At 43.9% G+C, this 25,888-nt stretch overlaps 4 protein-coding genes across 4 annotated transcripts; 3 read left to right on the top strand and 1 right to left on the bottom strand.

The window, feature by feature from the left end:
• Positions 1–336: 336 nt before the first annotated feature.
• Positions 337–4,887, top strand: fam185a (family with sequence similarity 185 member A). Its single transcript, XM_080002425.1, has 8 exons — positions 337–835; positions 1,646–1,755; positions 1,875–1,967; positions 2,313–2,451; positions 3,305–3,346; positions 3,454–3,549; positions 3,668–3,802; positions 4,486–4,887. Exons 1-8 carry the CDS (start codon positions 427–429, stop codon positions 4,596–4,598), a joined length of 1,137 nt encoding a protein of 378 aa, XP_079858551.1. The 5' UTR covers positions 337–426; the 3' UTR covers positions 4,599–4,887.
• Positions 4,888–5,023: 136 nt separating this feature from the next.
• On the bottom strand, positions 5,024–15,059 carry fbxl13 (F-box and leucine-rich repeat protein 13; the record flags this gene model as incomplete). The annotated part of the gene is made up of 17 exons (XM_080002822.1): positions 5,024–5,201; positions 5,295–5,458; positions 5,567–5,701; positions 5,884–5,964; positions 6,069–6,192; positions 6,275–6,394; positions 6,524–6,686; positions 6,793–6,913; positions 7,109–7,207; positions 7,734–7,863; positions 8,447–8,547; positions 8,962–9,014; positions 13,042–13,177; positions 13,333–13,431; positions 14,327–14,425; positions 14,548–14,657; positions 14,945–15,059. 17 exons carry the CDS (start codon positions 15,057–15,059, stop codon positions 5,024–5,026), a joined length of 2,028 nt encoding a protein of 675 aa, XP_079858948.1.
• LOC307231140 (leucine-rich repeat-containing protein 17-like) lies at positions 7,562–13,269 on the top strand. Its single transcript, XM_080001725.1, has 7 exons — positions 7,562–7,788; positions 9,696–9,904; positions 10,050–10,526; positions 10,693–10,907; positions 11,664–11,819; positions 11,914–12,055; positions 12,496–13,269. The coding sequence occupies exons 2-7, from the start codon at positions 9,780–9,782 to the stop codon at positions 12,776–12,778; spliced, it is 1,398 nt and encodes a 465-aa protein (XP_079857851.1). The 5' UTR covers positions 7,562–7,788; positions 9,696–9,779; the 3' UTR covers positions 12,779–13,269.
• A 6,743-nt stretch (positions 15,060–21,802) lies between the features above and the next one.
• armc10 (armadillo repeat containing 10) lies at positions 21,803–25,150 on the top strand. Its single transcript, XM_080002022.1, has 6 exons — positions 21,803–22,226; positions 22,328–22,449; positions 22,597–22,731; positions 22,857–23,033; positions 23,267–23,338; positions 23,485–25,150. The coding sequence occupies exons 1-6, from the start codon at positions 21,959–21,961 to the stop codon at positions 23,734–23,736; spliced, it is 1,026 nt and encodes a 341-aa protein (XP_079858148.1). The 5' UTR covers positions 21,803–21,958; the 3' UTR covers positions 23,737–25,150.
• The last annotated feature ends 738 nt before the right edge of the window (positions 25,151–25,888 follow it).

Below are 25,888 nucleotides of genomic sequence, written 5' to 3'. Positions count from 1 at the left end.
TTTAAGACCAACGTTTATTGTACTTAAGTATAAATGCCAATGTGGTACTTTCACTTTTACTAAAGTCATTTTGCGCAGGGTATTTGTACTTTTTTCCTGAGGTAAAAGGTCTGAGTATTTAATACAATACAACAGCTACCTCACGGGTAGGAATACACGGTTCAGTTTTTGTTAAGGAACCAACGTCGGCTGATTCGTAGGATTGTCGGGGATTCTGAACGTGGTGCAGCGCGCTCCAGGCCGGTAGGCGGCGATACCGCGCATGAAATGGGACCGAAAAGGCGGAGGGAAGGAGGGAGCGGGTAGTGGTCCATTTAAACTGACGTTCCAAGCAAGGACGAGTAAAGTATGGAGGAGCAGCCTTCACCGGGAAGACATTGAATATAACCACTGGGAAATGTACCTCGCTCTATAACAGGGAACGCGATGTTTTGCTGCTCGGCACAGCGTGTGTGTGCGCGTCCTTTGGGCCGGGAGCTGCTCGCAACATGGCAGAAGACACTGCGCTGTCCGAGCCACAGCTCCGTGTCCTCCCTCCGCACCTCCTGCGCTTCTCCTGCCGGTACCAAACCAGCGAACGCCAGCGGGACGCGGTGGGACCTCGTGGTAAGCCCGTTCTGCGCGGTTCGCGCCCGGCTGGGCTGCAGCATCTCGGTGCTGCCGTTGGATCCGCACGCCTTCCCCGAGGCGAACCGGGCCCTCGTCGCGGTCCATGGGGCCGCCGGCCTCCATGACATTAAAGTGACTTACAATGGAGGGACCGCAGAACTGTCCATCGTGTCCGACGGGGACGGCGGCGACGTGTCGGTGGAGTTGGCCGCGCCCATTAAAAGCAGTAGGTGCCGCATTTGAGCTTTTTAAAATGTAATTTGTGGGTCTTGGTCCAAACGGTGTCGGCGTTGTGGATCAGAGCCGTAGTCCTCCTGACGCCGCACTCTGATGACGTCATCCGGTGTCAAGGCTGTGGGACCCTGTGATGTAAATGAAATACATTATATTGGATATACACTTGGGTAGATTTAAAGAAGGCATTTAAAGTTGCGAAAACATGTACAATATAGGGTTAACAAAACACAGCAGTGTGTTTTTTATATGGAACCAAGTACTCTCCTCTAATACAGTTTCCCCTTTTCACCGCATGAAGAAGAATCTTTATTCATCACACAACACGCCACTACAGCACATGCACATGCTTTGGATAGTGGCTGGTGAAATGGCTCCTCTGCATTTGACCCATCTTAGCTTGTCCTTCCTCCTGGGGGGGCAGCCAGAAGCAGTGGGCAGTGACACGCCCGGGGACCTGGCTCCATATGTCCATCGCTGGTCAGACGATGATGTTCTGCATGTTTTTGGTGGGGGTCCTTACTGATGTTACATGGAGGAAACCCCATGTGAACACAGGGAGAACATGCAAACTCCAGACAGAAAGGCCCCTAATTGGGGGATAACCCGCCTGAGCACGGTGCCAACAGCACCCCGGGGGGGAATCGAACCCAGGACCTTCTTGCTGTGAGGCAACAGTGCAATGCACTGTGTACTGCTGTGATTCTGTTGAGGATCTTCTGAGCAGCGCTGTATTTTCTTGTTTTCGGAGGCCAGTGTTCGCCGTTGGTCTTCCACAGTGGTGTTTGTGTTTGTGTTTCAGATCTGTATCTCGCTACTCGTGGAGAAGGCAGCGTCCATGTCCAGAAAATGGAGTGTGATGTCTGCAAGGTTGAGACAGAAAAAGGCAGCTGTGTTCTGCACTCTGTTAAGGTAGCTTCACCTAGCCACACTGCACTGAAATCTGCGTTCATTGCAGCTAAAAATGAAACAATGGTTTTATATTAATGTCACATTCCTTGTTCCGTTTTCTGTTGTTTGTGTATTTACAGGCTCATCAGGTGGAGGTCCTGTCCCACGGAGGAAATGTTACTGGTATGGGCACTATCCATGGCAATGTGGACATCAGCACCTCTGGAGATGGTGTATGTTTAGAACTATCAATGTGATGACTGATTTTGTTTGAAACTTTACCGAAATGTAAATGCATGCTGTTATAATAAAAAAATAGTTGGTTGCTGCTCTATTTAGAACTGCAGTGACTGTGTTGCTCTTGTACAAAGGTGTCACTAGGGGGCGATAGCAGCATACAGGTTAACTTAATGCTTCCCCATTAGTCATTTTAACATTTATACCTAATATATTATAGTAGTGTTCCTTTTTTGACAGAAATGCATTGTTTTAAATAGGTTTATCCTAGCCCTGCTCTTCCAAGACTAACTGCAACTCAATGCAGTTCTGTCAAGTAATTGGTTTATGTCTGTTTATAGGCAGTAGAGGTCAAGAAGCTGCAAGGCACTGTAATGAATGTGTCAACAGAAGAAGGCACTCTGAAGGTCAAAGCCATCTACGCGGAGTCAACATCTGTCTGTTCCTCTTCAGGGAGAGTGGAGCTTGGACACGTACATGGTAAGTAAAACAAACCCTGGCATCTAATCTTACCTGTCTGTACAGCGACAGCACCACAAACACTAATATAAGATCAAGGGAAGGAACACATTGCAATGGGGAAATATTCCATAAAGCCTTAAACGGGCTTAAAATACAAATAAAATCTACTCTATTATTGGAATGTGTGTAGTTTATATAGTAACTTCCATCCTTGTAGTTTATAATATATATTGTGTTGCACCAGACCTCCATATGGTACCATAGTATGTTGTAAATAAATGACAATTGGCTGGCTTCTGTAAAACAAGTCTTATCCAGTCAGTCAATGAAATATTAATGCACATATTGAATAGGTCTTGTTCTATTGAAAATACATTTTCTAAAATTAATAAAAAATAAAAAGTTGTTGGTCATATTAAAGTGTTTTATTTTTATATAATTGGTTGTTTTGACACCATCAATTTGAACTGCAAAGTTTGTAAATCTGTTACCTTTTACTGTATGCCAAACTTTTCTACAATGTTTCGGATTAATTTTTAAAGGGACAGTTGTGAAATAACAAAGCCGTGGCATAAATATTTTGGCTAAAGAAGAGAGGGAGAGAGAAAAAGAATGTGAGTGTTAAAAGCCAGAGAGGATGATGAGTCATGTCTATGCAATTTAGGTTTGTTCTAAGACAGAGAAGGGCATGGAAACAATTATCTTTGTGATTGCTAACAGTTAGAGTGGCCAGTAAAAGGGGCGTACTGAGTCACCAAGTTCAAGGTTTGGTCTCTTCTTTTCAGGCAAAGTCATCTGTAAAGTGCTGTAGGATGTTGTTGAATCACCTGTTAATTATGTTTTCACTGACTGTTCTATTGTCGTCTTTAAGGTAATGCCACTGTGAGGAATGTGTCAGGAGATATTATCGTAGGTAAGCCTACATTCCTTTGTTGCTATGTAATATGAGTAATTCAGCCTATTTAATAGCTTGTTTTTGTTTTTTCTTATCAAATTCTTTGGTATATTTTACCTTGGCAGATGGCTCAAATGGGTATTTGAAAGTATCTTCTTCCAGTGGAGATATTGATGCCTATGTGGGGGACAGTGGCAGTGCTGAACTCCACAGCGAAAAAGGTAAACGGAGGAACTCATGGGAAGTTGCTGCTCAACAATGTAACTTCAATTCCAAGTGTAGTTGGACTGGAATACTTCTCTTCTTTTCATCTTGATCTACACTTTTTCCTTTCCATAGGGGCAGTGTGCGTGCGTGTCCCCTCCTCTATTAGAGCAGGGCTGCAGCTCTTGGGAGCCTCGGTAGAGATCAGCCCAGAGGTTTCCCTCTATCAGGCAGAACACAACACAGTCGAAGGCCAGACCCAGGTCACCGGTGAGTCTTCTTTATAGCACTGGACCCCATCACACATGCACGTCACCACTCCCAGTACCCTGGGACCACACACACGGTATGACAATGATCCACAACCTGGGTTCCCAGACCCTCAAAGGGGGTCGTCAGAGATCGCCGTAGGGGGGGCGTTGCGTCACCCTTGGACAATTCGAGGCTTAAGTTTCGTAATAGGCATGAGTGTTTTGTCAAAATAAAAATTGTGACTAAATCCAGGACTATATGGTATAATGTATTCTGTGCTCTTCCTACCACTGTAAAATAGAACCAATTCAGAAAAAAACCCTTACATTTATAAATTCATGAAAAAAAAAAAAAAAAGTACTGTCATTTAAGTAGGGGGACTCGGATTGAATTAGGTTTGGGTCTCTGGGGCGGGGCATTGGGAATGCCTGCTCTCTGGCCATTAATAAGAACAATTAGGTCAGGGGTAAGACACGCTGTCACTCTGCTCGAACGGTGTGCGGTCAAACATCTCCTGATGTGAGCAGTATCAACTTAATACAGTATTTGTAGGAAATATAGCTATCAAGTGGGATCTGCAAATTTAAACACAATGTCCACTATTGTTTTATTGTATGAGGGAATCAGTAAGCCATTTGTGTGGAAACTCTGGGACAGAACAATATGTATTGGACTTTGATGAGAGTATTTCTCTTTTCCAGGTTATGTGAATGGTAATCCTCAGACAGCGCAGCGGATCAAAGCTCATGCAGCACAAGGCAGCATCAGGCTGAAGACACAGAGCTGGTTTGAGTCCCTCAAGCTGGGAAGCTAAGTAATTGATTTTACTGATGGTTGTAACGCTCCATCAGATGAACTCTCAAGAATATCACCAGTAGAATTGATTTAACTACCGCAAAGTTACTGAAAGATCCATTCTTTTTTTATTTCCAAGCAGCAAGGAAGGTCTGTAGTGTCATCATTAACTGTAAGTTTTAATGTAAATGCATGTGTTGTCTCTGACGTATATGGAAGAATACCATTTTTATAAGCAAAGAAAATGTGAATATGTATCATGAAAAGATGTGATTATTTTTGTAAATTAAACTTAACAAAGCGCTCTACTGAAGATTCTGTCATTGAGTTGGTTGTTAAATATAATGTCCTTCAATGCAATCAATTATTATGATTTTCAAAACTTCTGTAATTACTTGTGAAAGTAAAGTGCCACATTCATCTAAAGGACATTATGTCATCAGCTCAGCTTCTGGTCTTGTCCCCACATGGTGCTGGCTCCTCCCAGGTGCTGTCACTCTTGCTTGGTCTTTTGATTGGCTTCAACATCTGACCCTTGTTGTTGTATCCAAACCAGTAGGGGGGGTCGTCCCTGCTGTGTTCCCAGTACTGCACGCGTGGCTGCAGCTTCAAAGCCGCCAGCCTGAAAGAACACATGTGCATACACTCATTAAGACGCTGTAGTACTGGAAGACAACTACTGGAATTAGTTGAATCCTGTGTGATGTGTCTTTACTTGGAGATGCCACTGCAGTAGGCCATCGTGATAATTCCGAGTGGAGGACAACACCTTTCTAAAAGGCGGAGGGTGCGATCTGTGAGGAGAACGCAGCCGCTCACATCCAGCTCTCGCAGGTAATGAGCGCCAGCTGTCAGGTACTGCACTGCCATGTCTGTCATCTGTCAAGACAGACGTGGAATAATGTGGCATGAAATGAAAGAAGGAAGCACAGATTTGCACGGGGCTGGGGAAGATTTTAAACAGACTCCCGTGGAGACAGTGTATACCTTGGGACAACCTGGCATCCGCAGTGTGACCAGACTTCTACAGTAGAAGGAGAGGGCTTTGACGGCCTGGTCAGACAGGGAGACGCAGTGCGACATGTCAAGGTGCTCCAAACATCTGATCCGCTTGCAGAACTTCTACCCTCATGGGGGGGGGGGGGGTTAAGGAGGACAATTAGTGAAATAGAAATAAACTGTAGAAACAGGAAGGCTAGAGGTACAGTCGACTTATGTCTACAGATGAGCTGGTAATGTCTGCAAATTGATCAAACTACACACTTTCGACCAAATGACAACACTTGTGGGGGAAAAACCTGTACCTGTACGCCTGAGTCTGTGATATAGACACACTTGGAGAGAACCAACTTCTTCAACTGAATTCCCTCCAGAGTGGCCAGTCCCTAAACATGGAAGAAAATCAAGTTTCAATTAGAAGGGTAATAATAAAAAATATTGAATGAAAATTGCCCTCATTTGTCAAGTGAAAAAGACACGTGCACACTACCTGATCCTGGAGGTTGCAACCACTGATGTCAAGAGAAGAGACGGAGCTGCCGCTCAGCCATTCTAGACAACCATCGGTCAAGCTTTCACAATAACTCAGGTTGAGGTGGTGCAGTTTAGACAACCTGGCGAGTCGCGCAAAAAACACAAGCATCATAAATCCTAAGGGTCGCAGTGGGAAAGATATGTGAGCATGTGCAGACATACCTTTGAGCGATCCTCATGACCGAAATGTTGCTGATTTGGCCACATCGACTTATGTTCAGCTCCCGCAATTTAACGGCCGATGAGCCTTCAGTTAGGTAACGCATACCTGCATCGCTCACCCTGTAACAGTAGAAACATGCATTCATTCAGGCATTGTAATGGGGGGAGGATACTACGTTTTACTGAGTGTAGATCATAATTTCTATTGAGAAACACTTCTAGTCCACACAAACACACACACACACACACTTGTTGCAATGTGAGATATTAAGGTAGAGCAGGTTCTTCAGGCTGGCCACAGCTTTGAGGCTGGTGTCGGTCATCCTGGGGCATTCTGCAGCATGGAGTCGGCGAAGGCCTGGGGAGCTGCGACACAGGGCCTTCCAGCTCGCGTCTGTAATGCGATTGTTACCTGGAGCAAACACATAAGGGTTGGATGGGGCCAGAAATAACAAGGAAAAACATTTCCACTGACTTGGCATGCCCCAAAAAAAACACCGAGACAATACAGCCCTCACCCTCGGTGCTGAATGTCCTCAGTTTGGCCACTTCAGCGATTGTTTTGAAGGCTGTGTCTGACAGATGAGGTGTGTCCAACAGTGACAGAGCAGACAGAGAGCGGCAATTGGTGATCAATGTCTGTCAAAGAAAAGACTTGGATCAAGATCGGCGTCTTGCCTTGTGTGTAAAACTGGATACTTAATGTTCTTCTGTTTAAGTGAATTGCATTGCACCACTTGTTTTACGTGCAGTGCACTCTGTTCAACATTCCAGAGCTGTTAAGTTATACTGTCCTCTAAACTTGAAACACGTGTCAAAAGCTAATGTACTTACCGAAACACATCTGTCCGACAAGGTTGCCATGTCATTGATCACAATGTCTTTTAGTGAAGGGCATCCTGCTGAAATGTATCTGAATGCATCAACCGTCATCTAGGGCAAAATCGAGAAAAAGTCAAGGAATGTGTTTTTTTTCGTGAACGTTGCATTCTAAAGGATGCAGCTGGTTAACATTTTCCTCTCTCCTCACTTTGTAGTTAAGCAACATAAAGCTGTGCCATCTGGAACAACTCCAGCGTGCAATCTCGGAAGAGAGTCTACAATATGTTAAAGTTGATGTGCATGATGTTATGGGGTGTGCACGTGGTGAGTGGGTGGGGTACATGCTGGTGTGTAATCCAAGCCCTGCACTCGGCCACAGCGCCCTCGCGCTCTCTCTCTCTCTCTCTCTCTCTCTCCCTCTCTCTCTACCCCCCCCCCCTCAATCTCTGACAATCTTACCCCAGGGCTCATTTTAAACAGTTAAGAGTGCGAGCACTCGCATATGTATCTCGAGACGCAAGTTAGAACCAGCAGTCTGACAGGCGTGACTCAATATACTACAGAAAACTGGATGCTGAATTTACTGAAAGCCAAAGCTGTCTGAAACCGAGAGCGACGTGGAGGATACAAAACTGACCTGAGTGCAGCCTGACAGATTGAGGTGGATTAGATTGTGGCAGCCCTTCCCTGTGGTAAGGTACTTTAACCCTTTATCTGTGAACCTGTAGCAATAGGCCAGACTCAGGTACTGAAGGTTTAGACCATGACTGTCAAAAACAGGAATAACATCATTAAGACAGGGTGAAGACAAATGTGTGCTTAAATTTTAGGTCAGCTATTAATATTTGCACTTATTCAGTCAGATCAGCTAAGTGAGAGTGAAGGCATGGATTCAAAACTGGAAATGAAGCGGTGTACATTAAAAGGAATCAATTAAATTATATTTATGATATGTGTCTTAACCTGTACAACAGGAATTGCAAAATGATTTTCGAAACATAAATAATGTCAAGGAAGAGTTAATAGCTGCTGTTAGGGGATTTGTGTAACATGTTCCAAACAACCATGACAAGTGTTTAGTTTGCGTTGCTTCTTTTTCTCCCCCACTACTACCCCTTTAAATCATTATAACATAATAACATTTGGCAAGCCTCACAGTGGCCTGTTTTTTGGAGAAACAAATTGTGTTCCAATTCTGGGAATGTGCGGGCCTGAGGCCATTGAAAACGTTTACGTGCCATTTGGACCGAGTAAGAAAGGCGACTGGGAAAGGCAATAGTTCAAACCTCACAAAAAGCACGATCACCAAGCCGTCGACCACGATGCAAGGCTTAAACTTTTGCACTTTACCTGGACAGCGCCCTCAGAGCTTCGTTTGTCACAGGTGTACAGGAAAGGTTCAGATACAGTAGGTTGGGACAGCCTTCCACCACCCTCTGTACCATCACATCCTTTGAAGAAGGACAATAGACGACTGTTAAACCGCGTTCGACATTCATCTGGATACAAATAGCAACAGCACATTTGGACGTAAAATAAATAAAACCAATGGAAGGGTTTTCAAAAGAATTCACATGGACTATATTATGTTCCATTCCACAAATAATCAAAGGAATCGTGTTTGGGGTTAAGTCAATCTACAACCTGATTTTGAAAGCTAATATTATAAAGACAAATGTGATACACGGCAAATAATCCAGCTCGGCCCTTCGCGTGGCCTCTTATTGAGCGCCCACATGTGGTTGTGATTTGTGACTCTACCCAAACAAATTTGCAAAAACGTGGAACCCTTTTCCTGTAAAGGATTAAACATTTGGCCATGTGATCCACTGCTCAAAGTCCGAAATCCACAGCACCCTACTCACAGTGACATTGGAGCATTCTGAAACATTGAGTTCCTGAAGGTTTCTGCATTCACCTGATATTGAAAAGAGGCAGAGAGGGAAAATAGAGCAACACAGTCATAGTTCCTGCATATGTCCTGTAACTGGTAAACACTTGTCCAGTGTTAATACTCAACTCACTATCAACCGGTCGATGTTACTGAAGTATGATCTTAATACTTGTCTGTACACCAAAATCCAAACCTAAACTTAACCGTCTCTTAATCGTACCATTAAACCTGACCCATCGTCTACCATATACCAACCGTTTAACTAATGAAGCCCAGGCAAATGCCTAAAGTTAAGGTAGTCCGATACTGGCTTGTTTATCAAACTGATAAAGTGTCTTTAGTTTTTACATTTGACAAGTTAAATGTTAGCTTTGGCTCAAATGTAAGCCAACTTATAGTCCCTTTATACAGAGTTGAGTATTTACATTGGACTTTTCTGCATAGGTGGTACAAGATAACTCAAATAGTGTCAGGGAGTGATAATCATTTGTCATTCCGCAGCCTCTCTGACTTGTCTTTATTGTAATACGATGAAGTATGCGAGAGATTTCCGCCCATCTTAGCCGATGGCTCCGAGGCTTCATTCCAGACCTGTAGTGTATCCTATATGTTGTCTCGCTCGCAGCCTGCAGGGTACACTGCTGCAGCTGTGTCCCGTCGACAACAACGCAGTTGACCATCTGGCCTCTCGCTTCTGTTTCAAAGCCTCCTCCGCGAGGACTTTCATCACAAACCGCTGCTTTGGCGTAAGTCATTCCCGCTGAAAAGGCAACGCCAGCTGTGCTCAGGATGCACGTTGTCTCCTCTCTCTTTTGGGCCCTGCTGGCCCTGCTGCTGGTCTCGTCCATCGAGATGAGAAGGCCGGGGGGAGGTCGAGGGTTCAGGCGAGCGAGGCACGGCCTCACCCGAGACAGGTAGAGATCAATTTCCCCTTCACACTCTTTGGTTTAATTTCTCCAAATCGAAATCGATCATTGCAACACACTTCACACAAAATGCCAGAGGCCAGGTAAGAAACATGACCCACCATTTTGTTTTTTGTTTTTAACACCATGGCAGGATAAAAAACGGCAAGCGCCACAGCAGATCTGGCCCCGGCCAATTTGTAGCGGCTAAGTGCAAGGAGTCCGCAGAATCCGGAGACGCCTTTCTGGACTGTCAGGACCGACGTCTGACCGCAGTCCCCACCTCAGAGAACTGGACCCAGGAACCCAAACACCTCCTCCTCGCCCGCAACCGGCTAAGGATCCTTCGCGACGGGGCCTTCTTTGGGTTTGAGGGCTTGACGAGTCTGGACCTGCAGCAGAACCAGATCTCTCTGGTGGAGGAAGATGCCTTCCAGGGCCTGACAAACCTCAAAACCCTGCTTTTACAGCACAACAAACTGGGCACGCTCAGTGAGGAGGCCCTCATACCCCTGCCCAACCTGCGCTACCTACGTCTCCATGACAACCCCTGGAATTGTTTTTGCCTGCTTGACAGTCTTGTACGGACCCTGCAGGTTCCAAGCAACCGTAATCTCGGAAACTACGCCAGGTGAAAGACTGCAATAACAAATAGACAAATTCTATAGTTTGACTTGTCCTTAGGTGTCTTAGCAGCAGTAGCTAAATACACATCTATTTTACACAAAGTCCTAATGTATCTCTTGAATAATGAGATGGCTCACATCAGCGTGTTCTAACTCAGTTTCTCTTGCCAGGTGTCAAGAGCCTATAAGGCTGAAAGGGAAAAGGTTGAAACGGGTGGACCCTGAGTTGCTGTGCCAGGAGTCCGACCCCAATGCAGGCCCCCAGGGGGACCAAACGGACCCCTCAGGCTCTCTCGATCCTATTCCGCTGCGGAACAAACTAGAGGCAACCACCTCCTGCCACACCTACCTATTCCCCGAACCCCGGTTGGACTGCAGTAGTAGAGGTTTCTTTACAAACAGTGTTTTTTTATTTTCACAATTTCACAATTTCAAAAATGTGCTTCCATGGGTCTTAACAAAAACAAGAACACTATATGTTTGTGTGTGTACTAAGAGGACACACACGTCTTATGCAACAGCACGGTTAGGGAACAATAACTCCCGATATGTATTTCCCAGAAACAAAATGATTAACTAGCTCACGCATTAAAACCGCAGGAATGACAAACCTCCGTTTCGCCGAGTGTTTTTAGAGCCAGGCCGATTTTGGCAAGAAAGCAGGCTTGACTTGGCAGGAGTTTTCCATCAAATATTCAGGCGGCAGATTCCTGAGAATTTCATAGTTTCATAGTTTACACTTTGCACACTTTACCCAAAAGGATAGGAAAGTACTCGCAGGGTCTGGCTTTGTCACAACATGTGACATGTACGGTGAAAGGTTGAGGTCGAATCTGAATCCATGACATTTTTCCATAAGCTTCACCTGTGGAGTGTATGGCGCCCACGGGATTATCAAACCTCTTCAATAATCTGCGCAGACAGAGAAACTTGCATAGCAGAGATGAAACTAGAATGACCTCAGTAATATAAGAAAAATCATGACCCCAACCATTGAACTGAAAAACAAACGGCATATGTATGAAAAGTTCTATGAGGTGTAATTAGATTACCGCGTGACCTTGAGCAAGTGGGTACGAAAAATAATTTGATAGATGAATAGTAATATTATATTTGTTGACTAATCACTCCTCTCTTTTCAGGTCTGACAGAGGTTCCATCAGGCATCCCAGAGGACATTGTTCACATGGACCTGTCTGATAATGCCATTCAGCATCTCAGGGCCAGAGATTTTCATGAAGCCAGTAGCCTCAGGACGCTCAACCTCAGAAACAACAATCTGCAGAACATGGAAAGAGGTACATATACGTACTGTATGTATCTATACAAGAAATATCTCTGAATAACCAGGGAACACAGAGCTTATCTAATCACAAAAACTTTCTCTCCAAGCCTGTCTGTACGGCCTCCTGCACCTCCGGGAGCTCGACCTGTCCGACAACAGCCTGCATTTTGTCCAGTACGGGGTTCTGGAGGACCTCTACTTCCTTTCCCAGCTCAAACTGGGAGGAAACCCCTGGGTGTGCGACTACAGGTGGGGGGGCTTCTGCTTCTAAACTTATACGATCCAAGCTTTGTTTGCCACGAATGCAAACATACTGAATGCATAACAGCGAGGGTCGACGGTGGCTCAGGAGGTACAGCGGGTCGTCCAGTAACAAGAGGGTTCCTGGTTCGATCCCTGGCTCCTCCTGGTTACACGTCAAAGTGTCCTTGAGTGACACTGAACCCCTAACTGCTCTCGCTAAGCAGGCGTGCGCCGTGCTTGGCTGCCATCGATGTACGTGTGTGTGTGTGTGTGTGTGTGTGTGTGTGTGTGTGTGTGTGTGTGTGTGTGTGTGTGTGTGTGTGTGTGTGTGTGTGTGTGTGTGTGAATGTGAATGTGAGGCATGCACTGTAAAACACTTTGAGTCGTATGACTAGAAAGGCGCTATATAAATACACTCCATTTACAATTCACCATAACCTTTCCAGCATCCACTACATGGTGTACTGGCTGCGTCTGCACCCGGTGGTGAGGCACGTTGGCCTGCTGTGCCGCTCGCCTCCGGAGCACACCGGGGAGAGCGTGGAGAAGTACGTGAAGTCATACAACAGGGAATGCCCTAAGGACAGGCAGCGTGGCCAGGTGGCTCAGGGAGAGACAGACCCCGAGTCCTGGAACACACTGCTCGAGCTGCAGGGAGAGCCCGAGGAGGAGCTGGAGGCCAGCCACTTGAGAGGGCCGCAGAAATACCAGATCTTCCGGCTGTCTTAACTGAATTGAACGTTTAAAGCTCCCAAAAGGCTCTTCATTTTTTTCTTTTTCCAACATCTTTGATCAGTCTGTATCAGATGGAGAAACTTCACTTTTTTTTAGCACAGCTTTAAATGTTTACATCAGTTTTTTGTTTTTCATAAAAATATAAGAGCTATTATCAACTTTTTGAGTATTATGTAGATGCTTGATGTTAGAGAACAGCTAATTGGAAATATGGAAATATGTGAATATTGCATGTCGACAGGATATGGGAAACTCACTGATGAACATTAGACTATGCCAAGTCAGGGACGTGCATCCACGCAAGTTGAGGTGAATAATAAACGGCCGGTACTTCTGTAGAATCTCCTTGACTGTGCTGTCTGTTATCCAGGTTTTCTGTTTGGAAAAGTTCACCTGCAGAAGTCAAACACTCGGTAGAATCATGAGGTGGTTTTTTTTGTCGTCCGATTGTTGTTAGAATCTGAGTCGAAATAAAAAAATATATATATACGAATCAAATCTACATCTATTCAATGTTCCTATTATTCAGGAAGATGGAAGCTACAGACCTGACTCCACAGCGAGCCTGACTGGCTGATGATGGTGTTCCATGTGCAACATACTTCAGTACAGTGCAGCCAGTCTCGCAGTTCTAGATACTGAAAAATCTGAAAGCAAAAAAACATACAGATATACATATATTTTAACACATCTGTCAAGTAATTGCAAATAATTTTTCAATTGCAAATTATTATTTGTTGTCCAAATTCTAAACTGTCCTGGATGTAGGATTCTTTTTTTTCCCCAAATTCTAAATCCAGACAGAAGTGAATAGTAAAGACATGAATTGAGAATTAGTGGGAACTGGTCATGGTAGATATCACTCTCTTACACGGCACTGCCGTCAGTGAACACAAAACAGAACAATCGATGCACGTGCACAACGCGTGCCAGAACACTGTACGTAAACCATCGAGAACAAACAAGCTGCTGCGACTGTTCTAGTAATATAAAAACAAGAAAACATATTTGTTCTAGATTGAAAACATGTGACAGAAGCACTACACAGAAGCACTGGAACAATAAAAGTATCATATTTAATAATAATTCATATAGAACAAGCCCACAATGGAAACACTGATCATTTTTTTAAACTTCTTTCCGAGTATGAAATGTGTACAAAACACTGTGGCACCAGCCTTTAAACAAACGTGCTGTGATAGATTATGAAGTCAAGAGTTGAAAATATTTCCCATACCATGATAACTGGAAATAGGCTGCAGACCGTAATTAACTCCAAATGACTTTCATCAACTCTCACAGAGTATGTTTACAGTGCAGTCCACTTTATGTGCAACAGACATGACATCACTCAAAACCGCCTGCAGAGAAGGAAAGTTGGAATTGCAACCCACCCAGGTCCACCTTTTTGGAGAAAAACTCATCAGGGTAATGGAAGGTGAGGTAAATAACAAGGTAAACTGTTGAAAGCCCCAAAATTGAAAGTTGAAATTAAACATAAGAAGATGTTAGAAATGGTGGGGCGTGGTGTCGGCAGCGTACCTTCAGTGCAAGTTTCCCCGGGAGCATCGAAAGACCGTCACACCCTTCCCCAATTCGGCGGCCTTTGTCGGCCATCTCCACAAAGCCATTCTCCACCTTCTGAGGGATAGAAATGCAGAGACAGGCGGACGGGGAACACACACAGACGCATACCATATGAGATCACAATGTGAGGCTTTAAAGACGCCTGTTTTCCACCGGTCGTCTCGGAGCCTCCGTGCCTCAAAGTACTCCCTCGTCCTCTTCGAGTCCTTGGCGGCGAAGCCCCACGCAAGGATGACGCGCTTACATCGCACAGCATGGACAACGCTCTCAAGTTTCTCAACGGCAGCTGAGTCGAAAAGAAATCCCAATGTGAATGAATGAATGAATCACAAAAAGCCCAATTACTGGTGTCTTAGGTGAGATCACCTTCACACGACTGACATGATCTACGTACAAGAACCGGAATGACTAATGATTTTTGTTTTGGCATTCTTTAGTATTTCTTTGATATATATATTTTTTCCACGACAGATGCATGTATATGCCACGCAATGGAAATGAATGCCCGATCATTCTTGTCACAGACAATTAATTCATGGAGCAGATGTGCCTCAGCTGGTCTGGCTACCTTACCCGCTTGTGTCCTCCTCCTGAACCTCAGCCAGTTCCTCCATCTGACAAGAGCTAGACACTGGCATTTCCTCTCAAAATGCTCCTTGGCAACATCCATCTTCAGAGTCAGCTCCATCGAAGCCGTCTTCCTCTGCGCAATGTACCTCTTCCAACGTCTGGGGCCGCTCACAAAAACACAGAGCCCATCAAAAGGTCAGTCGTGCAGGAAACTGGCAGGATGTACAAAACTACGATTTTTATAATTTCTTCCTGAATGAAAGTAAACCTTTGCTTTCAGGACACTGTTCTCCTGTATAAGACACTTCTAAAAGATGTCTCAAGTAAGCAGCCAGCCAGTTGTCCTTCAAACAACACACCCAGTTGTCTGCCAGCCGGTGGAACAGTATTCCTCAGTGAGGTGAAAGGGAATCTGGGAGATAGGATGGCCTGTAGTGAGAGCCCTTGTTCCCCTGATACCGAGACAAGCTTCTGGACTTTCACTCACATGGGTCAAGTTTCTTCCCCCATAACTGTGTAATCATAATATGTGAATGTTTCATTAGATACATTTTTGTTTTCACTAAATGACATTTACCGAATGTCCATTTCTAGGCCTGGTTTATTGATTTAGTATATTTTTTCATTTATTCTGAACATTTCAGAAAATCACCCCGAATGTAACCCTAAATCAAGTGTCAAGAGACGATCACTGAAATCTTATTGAAATCAAGTGAATCGGTTTTATGAACCCAAAAACAACCACTAGATGAGTTAAAAAAAGAACGATAACGCTATACTAATGGCTCCACCTGTGTTTATGTAATTATGTTGGCACCAGCTGCCTCCAATGAACCAACTTAAACATGGATTGAGCCTGTGAAGCCTCACAGCCATTCCTTGTCATTTCCCGTCACTTCTTGCTCGCAACCCCACTGGGGGGGCATCTTGGAGAGGGTGGGTGGACACTCAACACTTGGACCAAAGTTCCAGTGAAATAAGAACCCTTCTTCAGACAAGGAAGGACGGCTCTCATTGTGAGCTTTTTGGAGCCGGTTATTTGAGATACGAACGCCGCCGCCGCCCCTGCTACAAGTGGGCAGTGTTTGAACGCGTTCATCATGGCTCTCGTATTTGGGTAAGTTCACTGGTATCAATTACCTTGGTAAAGAAATGCAAAATGATATAATTTTCTATTTTTCAGGGTTACCTGGTTCACTGGTCTTTTGGTATCGGGCTGCATCTGCTATCCTGCTCAAAAAGGTAATATTTATACTTTTTACTTGGAATTTGTAACCAGATGGGTTTAATTTTTCCGTTTCCATTCTACTAGGTTACGATATTGCACATGGATACCCTTTCCATGGTGGTAAATCCAGCAGTTATGGAGATGTGCTTGCACCGTATACTTCTGCCCAGCTGCACCATGAAGAATCTTCAAACACTGGCCAAGGCTCTGTTGACTCAAGTGATGAGGCGCAAGCTATGGCGCCTCTGGGCTTTTCCCCCACCCAGGGTGTTCCATCGGCCTATGTCTACAGGGAGGTGTTTACCGCGTCCAGGCCTATTTCTGGTCCCAATGGCGTCAGGTCGGCAAAAAGAGGACTTGCTCGTAGATCCGGGCTGAACATGTACGTTGTGAACCCATCAGCGCCCTCTGTGCGCAGACCTCGGCAATCCTCAACTGGTTATGATCAACAACCCCCTGCCATTGTAATGGTGAGTGAACGTGAACCTGAACATGGAGTTGTGAAGGGAATCAGTTTCCCAACAATCGGAGATCTAAAACAATTTATAGACTCTATGAAACATTCCTTTTTGAAACCAGCAAATGGTACGAGTAAATATTTCCAAACTGCCCGGGAAATGATGGAAAATGAGATCACTGACTCCCATCAGGTTGGAGAATCCCAAACTGATGGCTCTGTCGCAGAAGAACCTGATACTAATGAAGTCTGGAATGAGTCGCCGAACACCGTGTTTCAACAGGGCGGCATGCCGGGTGAAGGCCATTCTTCCATCTCCGCGCCGAGTATGGTCGCTATCTATGATGACGTTCAAGACTCCCGCCCTTTGTTCTATCGCAGCTCAGATTCTGCAGCAGGGAACCGCATCGCAAATGATTATCAAGGTTCCCTGAATGTTGGCACTGTTGCCAAGGCGCAGGGGGAGAATGTTCCGTCAACAAGCTACATTGTTTCTTTACCAAGACCAGGACTGTCGAGCTTATCCTCTGGTCAGGGTTGGTCTTTTCATGACAATGTGACGAAACTACAGAGTCCAGCTGAACGTCGTCGCCAACATCAGAGTGGAATATTTCGGGTTCCAGGGGCAAAGGCCCAAGAGTCAAAGCCTGCATTCTATAAGGAAGACTATGAAAACCCATCGGCAATATCTTATAAGCCCAGTAAACAACTATTCCCACACCAGAGGTTCCCGACAAGAGCCAACTATATCCCCTCTACGCAAAACCATTCGTATTTTGATTCCTCTATTCAAAACAATGGCGCCGGTTCTTATGGTAAAAGTCTCATATCATCTCAAGGCCAATTCGTCCAAAGGAGACCTCCCTCCACTCCGCAGCTGCCTGTCCCTGATCTTTTTTATTCTGGCTCAGATTGGAATCCAACCCAGTTTCCGGGTGGCCGGCACGGCGGCTTCCAACTCGCCAAACCACCCACAAATTCTAATAAGGAGCCGACACAAAACAACTTCACGTTTTCTGTTTCGAAAGTTCAGGCCAAAAATGATCAGCCTAACAAGCAAACTGATTCTGAAAATAGCTTAACTAACAAGGCATTTGGAAGCCACGGACAGCTCTCTGGCAGTGTCAAACCTCATGTAAAAATCTCCTCTATAGAACTGCCAAGCAGGTCACGCGTTGACTCTTTTATGACTGTGACGCCTTCAGACTTGGTGCGTGAACAAAGGGAAGAGGATCCCTACTTGGCTGGTTATGAAGCCGGTCTTCACTCCTCTGCTTCTTTGTTGACAGGTCAGGAGAAACAGCTGCTCCTTGTGCAGAATCCCAACGCTGTCATCCAGAAAACAAAGCATTTAACCAACAAGCCTGATGGCCGCGTTGCTGATTCCAGTGGCTTTGACTCTCTGCAGAACGGGATCTCATCTCAGAGGGGCGGCAATCAAGGTTTTAACTCCCGTAGACGCTCAGAACCCAAGAACGGCTTCACAAGCACGGTCTCTAACGTTAATGTCATCAAACCAGAGCGCAATACAGTTGCCCTTGGACATGAGTTCCATAGCGACAGTTACAACCTTCATTCTATCAGCGACGGCAGCAATGCGGTATCGCATCTCAGAATTGAGAATATGAACTCTAATATACTACCAATGGCGGTTCACAGGCGTGTGCCTCTGCTCAGAAAGAAAACAACCGGTTTCTCAAATCCAGGAAATTCTCCAAATGTCTGGCCACTCAGCCGACTCTATCTGGCTAAAAGCCAAGTAGGGAAAGACCCCTTGATGGTGAAGCATCCCAACCACGTCAGAAAGGAGCCGGGCAACTTTAACCTTAGACACCCTAAAAAAGGGCTCCTATCGGATGCTATCACTACTAGTATTACCCAGAAAGGTGTTTACCAGAGGACCGGCGGCAAAGCAGCTCCCCAAAGGCAAACCTATAGATCAGAGTCCAACACACATCCTCCACCTCGGCCCAAATATGTTCAGTCCAGGAGCTCCTTTGTGAGACGCAAAGTCCTTTCTTCACACACAAGCTACTCCCCAACGCGGCTCTCTGATGAGGCCCCTAATAAGATATGGAGATCTCCAGTGAGCGAACATGGATACAAGACCTGACCCCATGTGAATGCAAATAACATGAGATTCCTGTTGATGCACCTGAAAGGTACAGTAACAAATTAATCTCTCTTAAATTACGTTATAAGGTTTTGACTCATTGCTCCTAAAGTGTCTAAGTTTTTGAGTATTGGGACAGCTAAGTTTGTATTTGTCCTGACATCATAGAAAGTAATTGGAGATGTATTTGTTGGCTCTCTAATCCAAGTAAATTGTTTCCCAAAGTTGCTGTTTTTATAATCTCCTAAACTTAATTAGAAAATGTAATATCTGATGGGTTAAATCACAGGTTATGGGTTCAGTCTATTTCTGAAAATATAATAGGAATGTGACCACTAGTGTGAATCTCCTTAAATCAGATTTTTAGCTATGAATCTAATTTTAACATTTATTTTACAGAAGGTGATGGATGATGTTCAAAGGTGAGTATGCCAAATTAAATTTTGCTCTTGATATATTTAACGATTTATAAATTTGAATGATTATGTTCATTGGATTTCGGTAGGATCGGCTGTTGGTCTCTGGACCGAAGACAGGGCTTTCTGCACATAACCAGTTGAGCAATAAATGTGTTTTGGGGACTTTGTTCGTTTTTTTTTTTTTTTAATTTTTTTTTTATTCAAAGTAAACTCTAATCTCCTCATACATTTGGGTATATTTTCTGATTCAAAATGTTAAATGCAAGTTGTGATGTTTCAGGTACATGAGATCTATGGCCACCTGAAATTCAGACAGTGAAATTGTGTATTCTGAATCTTTTACAATAATTTGGCCACTCTCATTAGGGATACCTGTCAGCAAATGTGTTTTAATTTTTATTGGTAAACTGATCTTGAATTGTCTCGTAGGCATTTAAGTCATCGCATCATATTTTAGAACCCACACATGTAGCCCACTGAATTCAAAAATCCTATTTTAATAAATTATCCAGAACATTTTAGGTGTTTAAAGCCGCACTCACCTGAAGCAGTAGTTAGTTAAGTTTGTCCTGTAATAGCAGAAAGCTTTCTCAAATAAATAGGAGGGCAACTGGGGGAAAACACAAAGTGTCCTGTAAAATGCAAAAAATTGGCAGTTCTTGTAAAAAAAAAAAAAAGTATAATGGCGGGGGAACCATACAGTACCATGTCACGTGTCGGCAAGGAGTGCTCTGCGTCATTAACAAACTTGTACCTTGAAATGTGGGGGGGATATTAGATTAGGCGTTTACTAAATGGCGTAATGATACAAGACTAAACTGTACACTTATATTTGAAGGAACATCCAGGAGTGTTCAATTCATCGATATAAAGCTTGTCTCCAAATTGTTATTGTTACCCACCAGTCAATGTCGATATTGCAATGTCCCTGAAAGGCCATGAGTTTATTTTTCAGGAACCCGATTGGATCATTGGGACAGACTAGACATGCAGATGCCAGTAAAGCCTGTTGGCAGAAGAAAGGAGTGCATTGAAGTAATGACAAATTGGCAGCTGACTGGTTTTGCATGCATTGGTCGTATCATTTATCAGTGGTGGAAAGTACCAAAGCACTTGTAAAGTGCTTGTGCTTACACAAGCACTAACCCTAACGTAGTTCTGTATTTTGTTCAAATATCTGTAATTAACAATATTCAGTTCTGAATACCCATTTAGACTTTTACTTCACTACATTTCAAAGCAAGTTCATTTCAAAGCCTACTTTTACCATAGTTCATTTCAACACGGTTGCATTACTTATAAATCAGGATTTATATCAATTGCAAGCCAAAACAAGAGGAACAAATTGTGATTAGATCTATCAAACTACACATTTAGGATTACACATCAATGGTTCATTACATCCCTATCCTTAAATGACTGACAATCTATATTTTACTGTAAATTGTAATCAGGATATGCACTTTATTCTTATCAGGGCACTGGTTATAACTTAATACTTCAAGTACATCTACGAGCAAGTACTATACTTTTACTAAAATGTTTTATGAGAGTAATTGGTAGTGGTATCTGTGATTTTACTTCAGTAAATGGTTTGTGTGCCACCGATTGTTACACTAAATTACTTTTATTTTAAGACTAAATGAACTTGAGCATAACTACCTGACATATTTGTGGGAGAGAGTGTTTCAGGATGTACTGTTTCAGAGCAGGTTCAGGCTCCATTGCACATTAGCTCATTTAAGATAATAGAAAAGTTAGCCACATTAAAAAAATAAATAAATCTTGCGTCGCTTTTCCAAACAAACTGTTCATGTAGTTTACAGTAACCAGGTAACCAACCATCTACTGTAAACGCAAAGATGTTGGGCACCTAATGTGATGCACGGGTAAATGGTTGCAAAGGTACAGAAGGAAACATCTTAGTACGTCAGATATAAAATTGGTTTTGAAGCAACTTTGTGTTCATATCGTGTGTGTGTGTGTGTGTGTATGTGTGTATGTGTATATATATATATATATATATATATATATATATATATATATATATATATATATATATATATATATATATATATATATATATATATATATATATATATATATTATTATTATTATTTTTTTTTTAACTCCGCGAAACTTTTGGTCGGCCACTTTCCTCCCTCTATAACGACGACGTGTGTTGACAAACTGATGCTGCATTCCAAGGGAACTCGGAAATCTGTATTTCGGAGAGAGTAGTTCCTACTCGTGCTCCTTCATCTCTGTTGGGGAAAACATGGATGTCGGTTGTAAATGAGTGTTTTATTTTTTGGCAAGCTTGAGTCTTCCAAACACACAAAAGCAAACCTAGTTTAGATGGTAATATACCCCCCCCCCCTTCGAAAATCCATTCAAAGTACAAATCTGTGGCTTCACCGTTAATGGTGTGTCGTCACATGGCTTTGACGTCAGCGCTTTTATCTCGGTAACCTCGTGGCCGAGCGATCTGCCGCGAAAGTCCGACTCGAATGAGAGTTCCGCCGGCACCCGTCGAGCGTGAGCCAGGGGTTTCCTGGGTTGCGACGTCAACGGAACGCAGCGAGGCGGGCGGCTAGCCGTAGCTTGCGGCGGAGCGTGTCATAATGAGCTCCGGGGTGTTTGGTTCGAGTGCCGCGGCGACCTTACCTCGCCGCGTTCGCTAACTCGGCCGTTTGCGTCAAATAAGATTCGGTTCTCGGACCGAGGGCATTTCGTTGACCTGCTCGCCGGTGTTCGCCGCGGGCTGATGGTTTGAAAGTTTGAAGGTTGCGTTCGAAACATGGGTGACAGCGGCGGCGTGGTCGCCAAGCTCGGCAATATGAAGGCGCTGCTCGGCTTGGTGGCCGGGGCCGGAGCCTCCTATGGCATTTATAAATTCATCACCCGGGGAGAATTTAGGAGAACCAAGAAAGGCTTCAAGGGCGACCACCAGTCGAGCGAAGTAGCCATACAGCCAGGGAGCCTGGTGTCCAAGTTATCCGGACTGGAGGTGATTCGGACCCGGGGTGACGACGCCCAGCCCGGGGGTGTGGCGCCAGGCGAAGCAGGTGCCCAAACTGAGCTAGATCCAAATGGCTTTTTTTAGGTTTGTGGTCCACTAAACTCTAATCTCTCATCCATTCATCCGGATCGTTTGTTTCTCACTCAGGGAACCTTGGACCGCGGCACTTGAAGGCGCTGCTGTCGTCCCTCCAGACCAGCGGGAACCCAGATGACAGATGTCAGGTTCTTCTCACTTTAGGGAACGCTGCTGCTTTCACGGTCAATCAGGTAATGAAACGAAACGAAAATAAACCTGAAACTAGACATGCTGGTGGATTTACAACCCGTGCAAGCTTTCCACTTTATATTTGTGCCACACCGTTTTATGATAGTGAATGAATTTTCTGTGCTACCCATTCGCTGTACTACCCCCAGGACCTTGTGAGGGAATTTGGGGGCCTTCATGTCATAGCCTGCTTCCTTTCGGACCCGGTGCTGGGTGTTAGAGTGCATACTCTGAACGCCTTGAATAATTTGAGCATGAACATCAAAAATCAAGATCAGCTCAAGGTAAAATGTCGTAATTAATCATCAACATTGAACGGACGTCTCCTTTTTAAACCCCATGCGCCATAATTCACGTGTGAGGAGTTTTCCTTCCTGTCTGTCCTAAAATTAGTTGTGTTGCTTCATAGGTTTATATACCACAAGTACTGGAGCTGATTGAGATATCGCCTGTGAATTCTGATCTGCAGCTCGCTGCCCTCAGGCTGCTCACCAACCTTTCAGTCACAGACAAATATCAGCATTTACTCAAGGAATCGATCACACTTTTACTCTCTCTGCTCATTGTGAGCAACGAGTCATTACAGGTTAGTTGACCCTTCCCATCAGCTTCCTTTTGGGCCAAATCTACATGTCATAGAATACATCTCGTAGGCATATCTATGAGATTTATTAAAGCTAAAAAGTGTGCACTTCTGCTATCCATGTCCCAATGATCCTTTGTTTGTAAATGTGATCTGGAATGTATGACATTCATTCCGAGACACATGAATGAGCTGTGTATGACTGTGTGAAGCTCTACCGATGTTCTTCTTTTCAGATTCAATCTTTGAAAATCCTTGTGAATTTATCATCTAATCCTGATATGATGGATGACATCGTCCAAGCCCAGGTGAGATGACTGGGAAAACACTCATAAATGTATGGAACAAGGTTTTGGGTTGTTTTAATGTATGAGTTTATAAGTAAGCCATCATTGTGTCACGTCATCAACATGCATCCTACTGTACATGCATGGACTCTTCTCTATTGTTGTAGGTGCCTGCCTCTGTTGTGCTCCTGTTCGATGTACGGACTGCCCTTGCTGTACTTCAGCGACTGCTGACATTTGTGTGGAACCTGAAGGCCTGGAGGCCCTCCGCCCAGGTGGCTGCCGACTTGAGGACAAGGCAGGACTGCCTATTTCGGGTTCTGCTAGATGACTCTCCTCAGCTCCACAGTCGACTGGTCCAGCTGCTCTCGCATCCTGACGGGGAGATCCAGGCTCAGGCAGCCCGAATCTTCACCTAAACATCTCTGTTCATACTCTCTGGCCCTGTTCAGACCCGGTAACTTGTATTCAGATATACTGTAGGCAGATTGTGTCTAGATTATGGCCCCTGACCATCTCTGAATTTGGTCAGATCTCAATGTGTCCATGATTTGCCTTGGGTGATAGGATCACCCAGGACGCATTTTAATGCTGGCTCTCTGTCCCTGACCAGCATTTGCTTCTACAACCTTTACCAAAGCCTTCCAACTAATTTATTGGGTTTGACTACATCATCAAACAGAAGCAGGCTCTGTGCGCTTGTTTTGGGCTTTTCGGTGTTCGCTCAACTTGCGTCATCAGGCTCTTTCCTCCACGTTCAGCATGTGGGTTCAATGTTTTTGTTTGTGTCATCTCACCGTAGCCTCTGCCTGTTTGTCGCTCAACTCTACAATTTTTATTTATTTATTTATTTTATATACTTTAATAATCTATCGGGGGGAAATAAGGCATCTTTCTATGACCCAGTCTATGCCTAGGTGCAGTGGGCAGCCTCAGTACAGCGCCCGGGGACCAGCTCCAGCTCTTTTGCCAATGCCTTGGTCGGGAACGCCAACAGGAGTATTAACCCCTAACATACATGTATTTTGATGGTGGGAGGAAATGGGAGCACCCGGCGGAGACCATGTCAACTCCACACAGAAAGGACCTGGGTTGGTCAGGATTTGAATGGCCCAGGACCTTCTTGCTCTGAGGCAATGTGCCACCATTAATCAATAAGTGGGAGGAGGGGATCAGGCAGAAGCCATTTGAGTGTATACGCATGGCTTTTTCTTCCTTCCGGGAGTTTTCTGAATTGTTAAAAAGGGCTTTGTCCTGGAAAGTTCCACTGTGCCATAAACGCATCTCTACTTTTTTTTTTTTTTTTTTTTAATCAGAATCCACTGCCAGAATGTTTTGAGATAATGTGAACCTAAGACCTGTAGATATGAACAAACATACTACTGATTTTATTTTTGACAGCACAGAGAGGTTCTCTGTTGGAAGAAAAAGATTCCTTGCTGCTTAACACTGATTGGAGATAAATGCTTGTGCCCAGTCCTCAGCCTACACTGGACTAGGAAAATAACAGTATTGGAATCAGTAGATCTATGGCCATAATGGGGGAAAAAGTATTTACATCAATCAAAATAAAGATAAATGCAACGTTGCCTTTTGACAAAGGAATCTACAAAAAGCTTTTTTCTTCATTATTTTCCAACAAAGATTGGTTAAATGATAATTGTGATTGCATGATGGTATGTGCTAGGTTGCACAGTGAGCAACTTGTTTTCTGTCACACAGGAGGGAAATGTTGCCTACCTGGAGTTGTGGACACAGATTAAGTTGTTAGACACTAAAGATGATGGGGGGGGGGGGGGAAATTATATATATGAATGAGAAAAGGGAAAACAATCTGACTATCTTTGAATGAGATTACTTTTTAGGGCGGACATTTTTGTAGGAATATTGACAGACCCAATTTTAATAACTCAAGCAATGGTTTGCCAGACGGACAAGGAACGAAACTTTTATCTGAGAGTTATTTATTTTGTTAGTTTTTCAGTAATTCGTCTACCAACTGGGAAATGCTTGTTTTGTCTGCTTGAATTGATCAATAAATACAGTATGTTGTTTGAAAGCTGTTCATCCCTACTTGCCATCTTGAATTTTGATTTACGCGTCGATATACTTGTTTTAAATTGACACTGAGCACAAATGAGAAGTTTTTAAGACTTTTAGGAGCTTCAATGAAAACAGATTAAAATATATTTATAGCTATGAATACAGAAACTTAAAATCCAGCCATACTTTATGGTCAGCAACTCAAAATGCTTCTCTGGTGTAGATATTCAATCAGAGAAGATAAAAGTAGATTAAAGGATGTTATATGAACGTCAATGACCCAAGACAGAAACCGATACGACACAACAAACAACAAATACTGTGTCGGGAAATGCTGTATGTAGTCATTTAAGTAAGATCGTAGTATTATTTTCTTAAATGCTGTACAAAAACAGAACCATGTATGAAGCGGTCTCCCCCTCTATAATTATCTCCCTCTCAATTTTTTCAACGCAAACGACAATGGAAACCATGATGTGTATATATATATATAGTATATAATATATGTTTAGGCCTACAGATACTTAA

This window comes from Zeus faber (assembly GCF_960531495.2).
Source record: "Zeus faber genome assembly, chromosome: 6".
NCBI classification, from domain to species: Eukaryota; Metazoa; Chordata; class Actinopteri; order Zeiformes; family Zeidae; genus Zeus; species Zeus faber.
The sequence above is the reverse complement of the archived record's forward strand: the minus strand, read 5'-3'. Positions and strand labels throughout refer to the sequence as shown.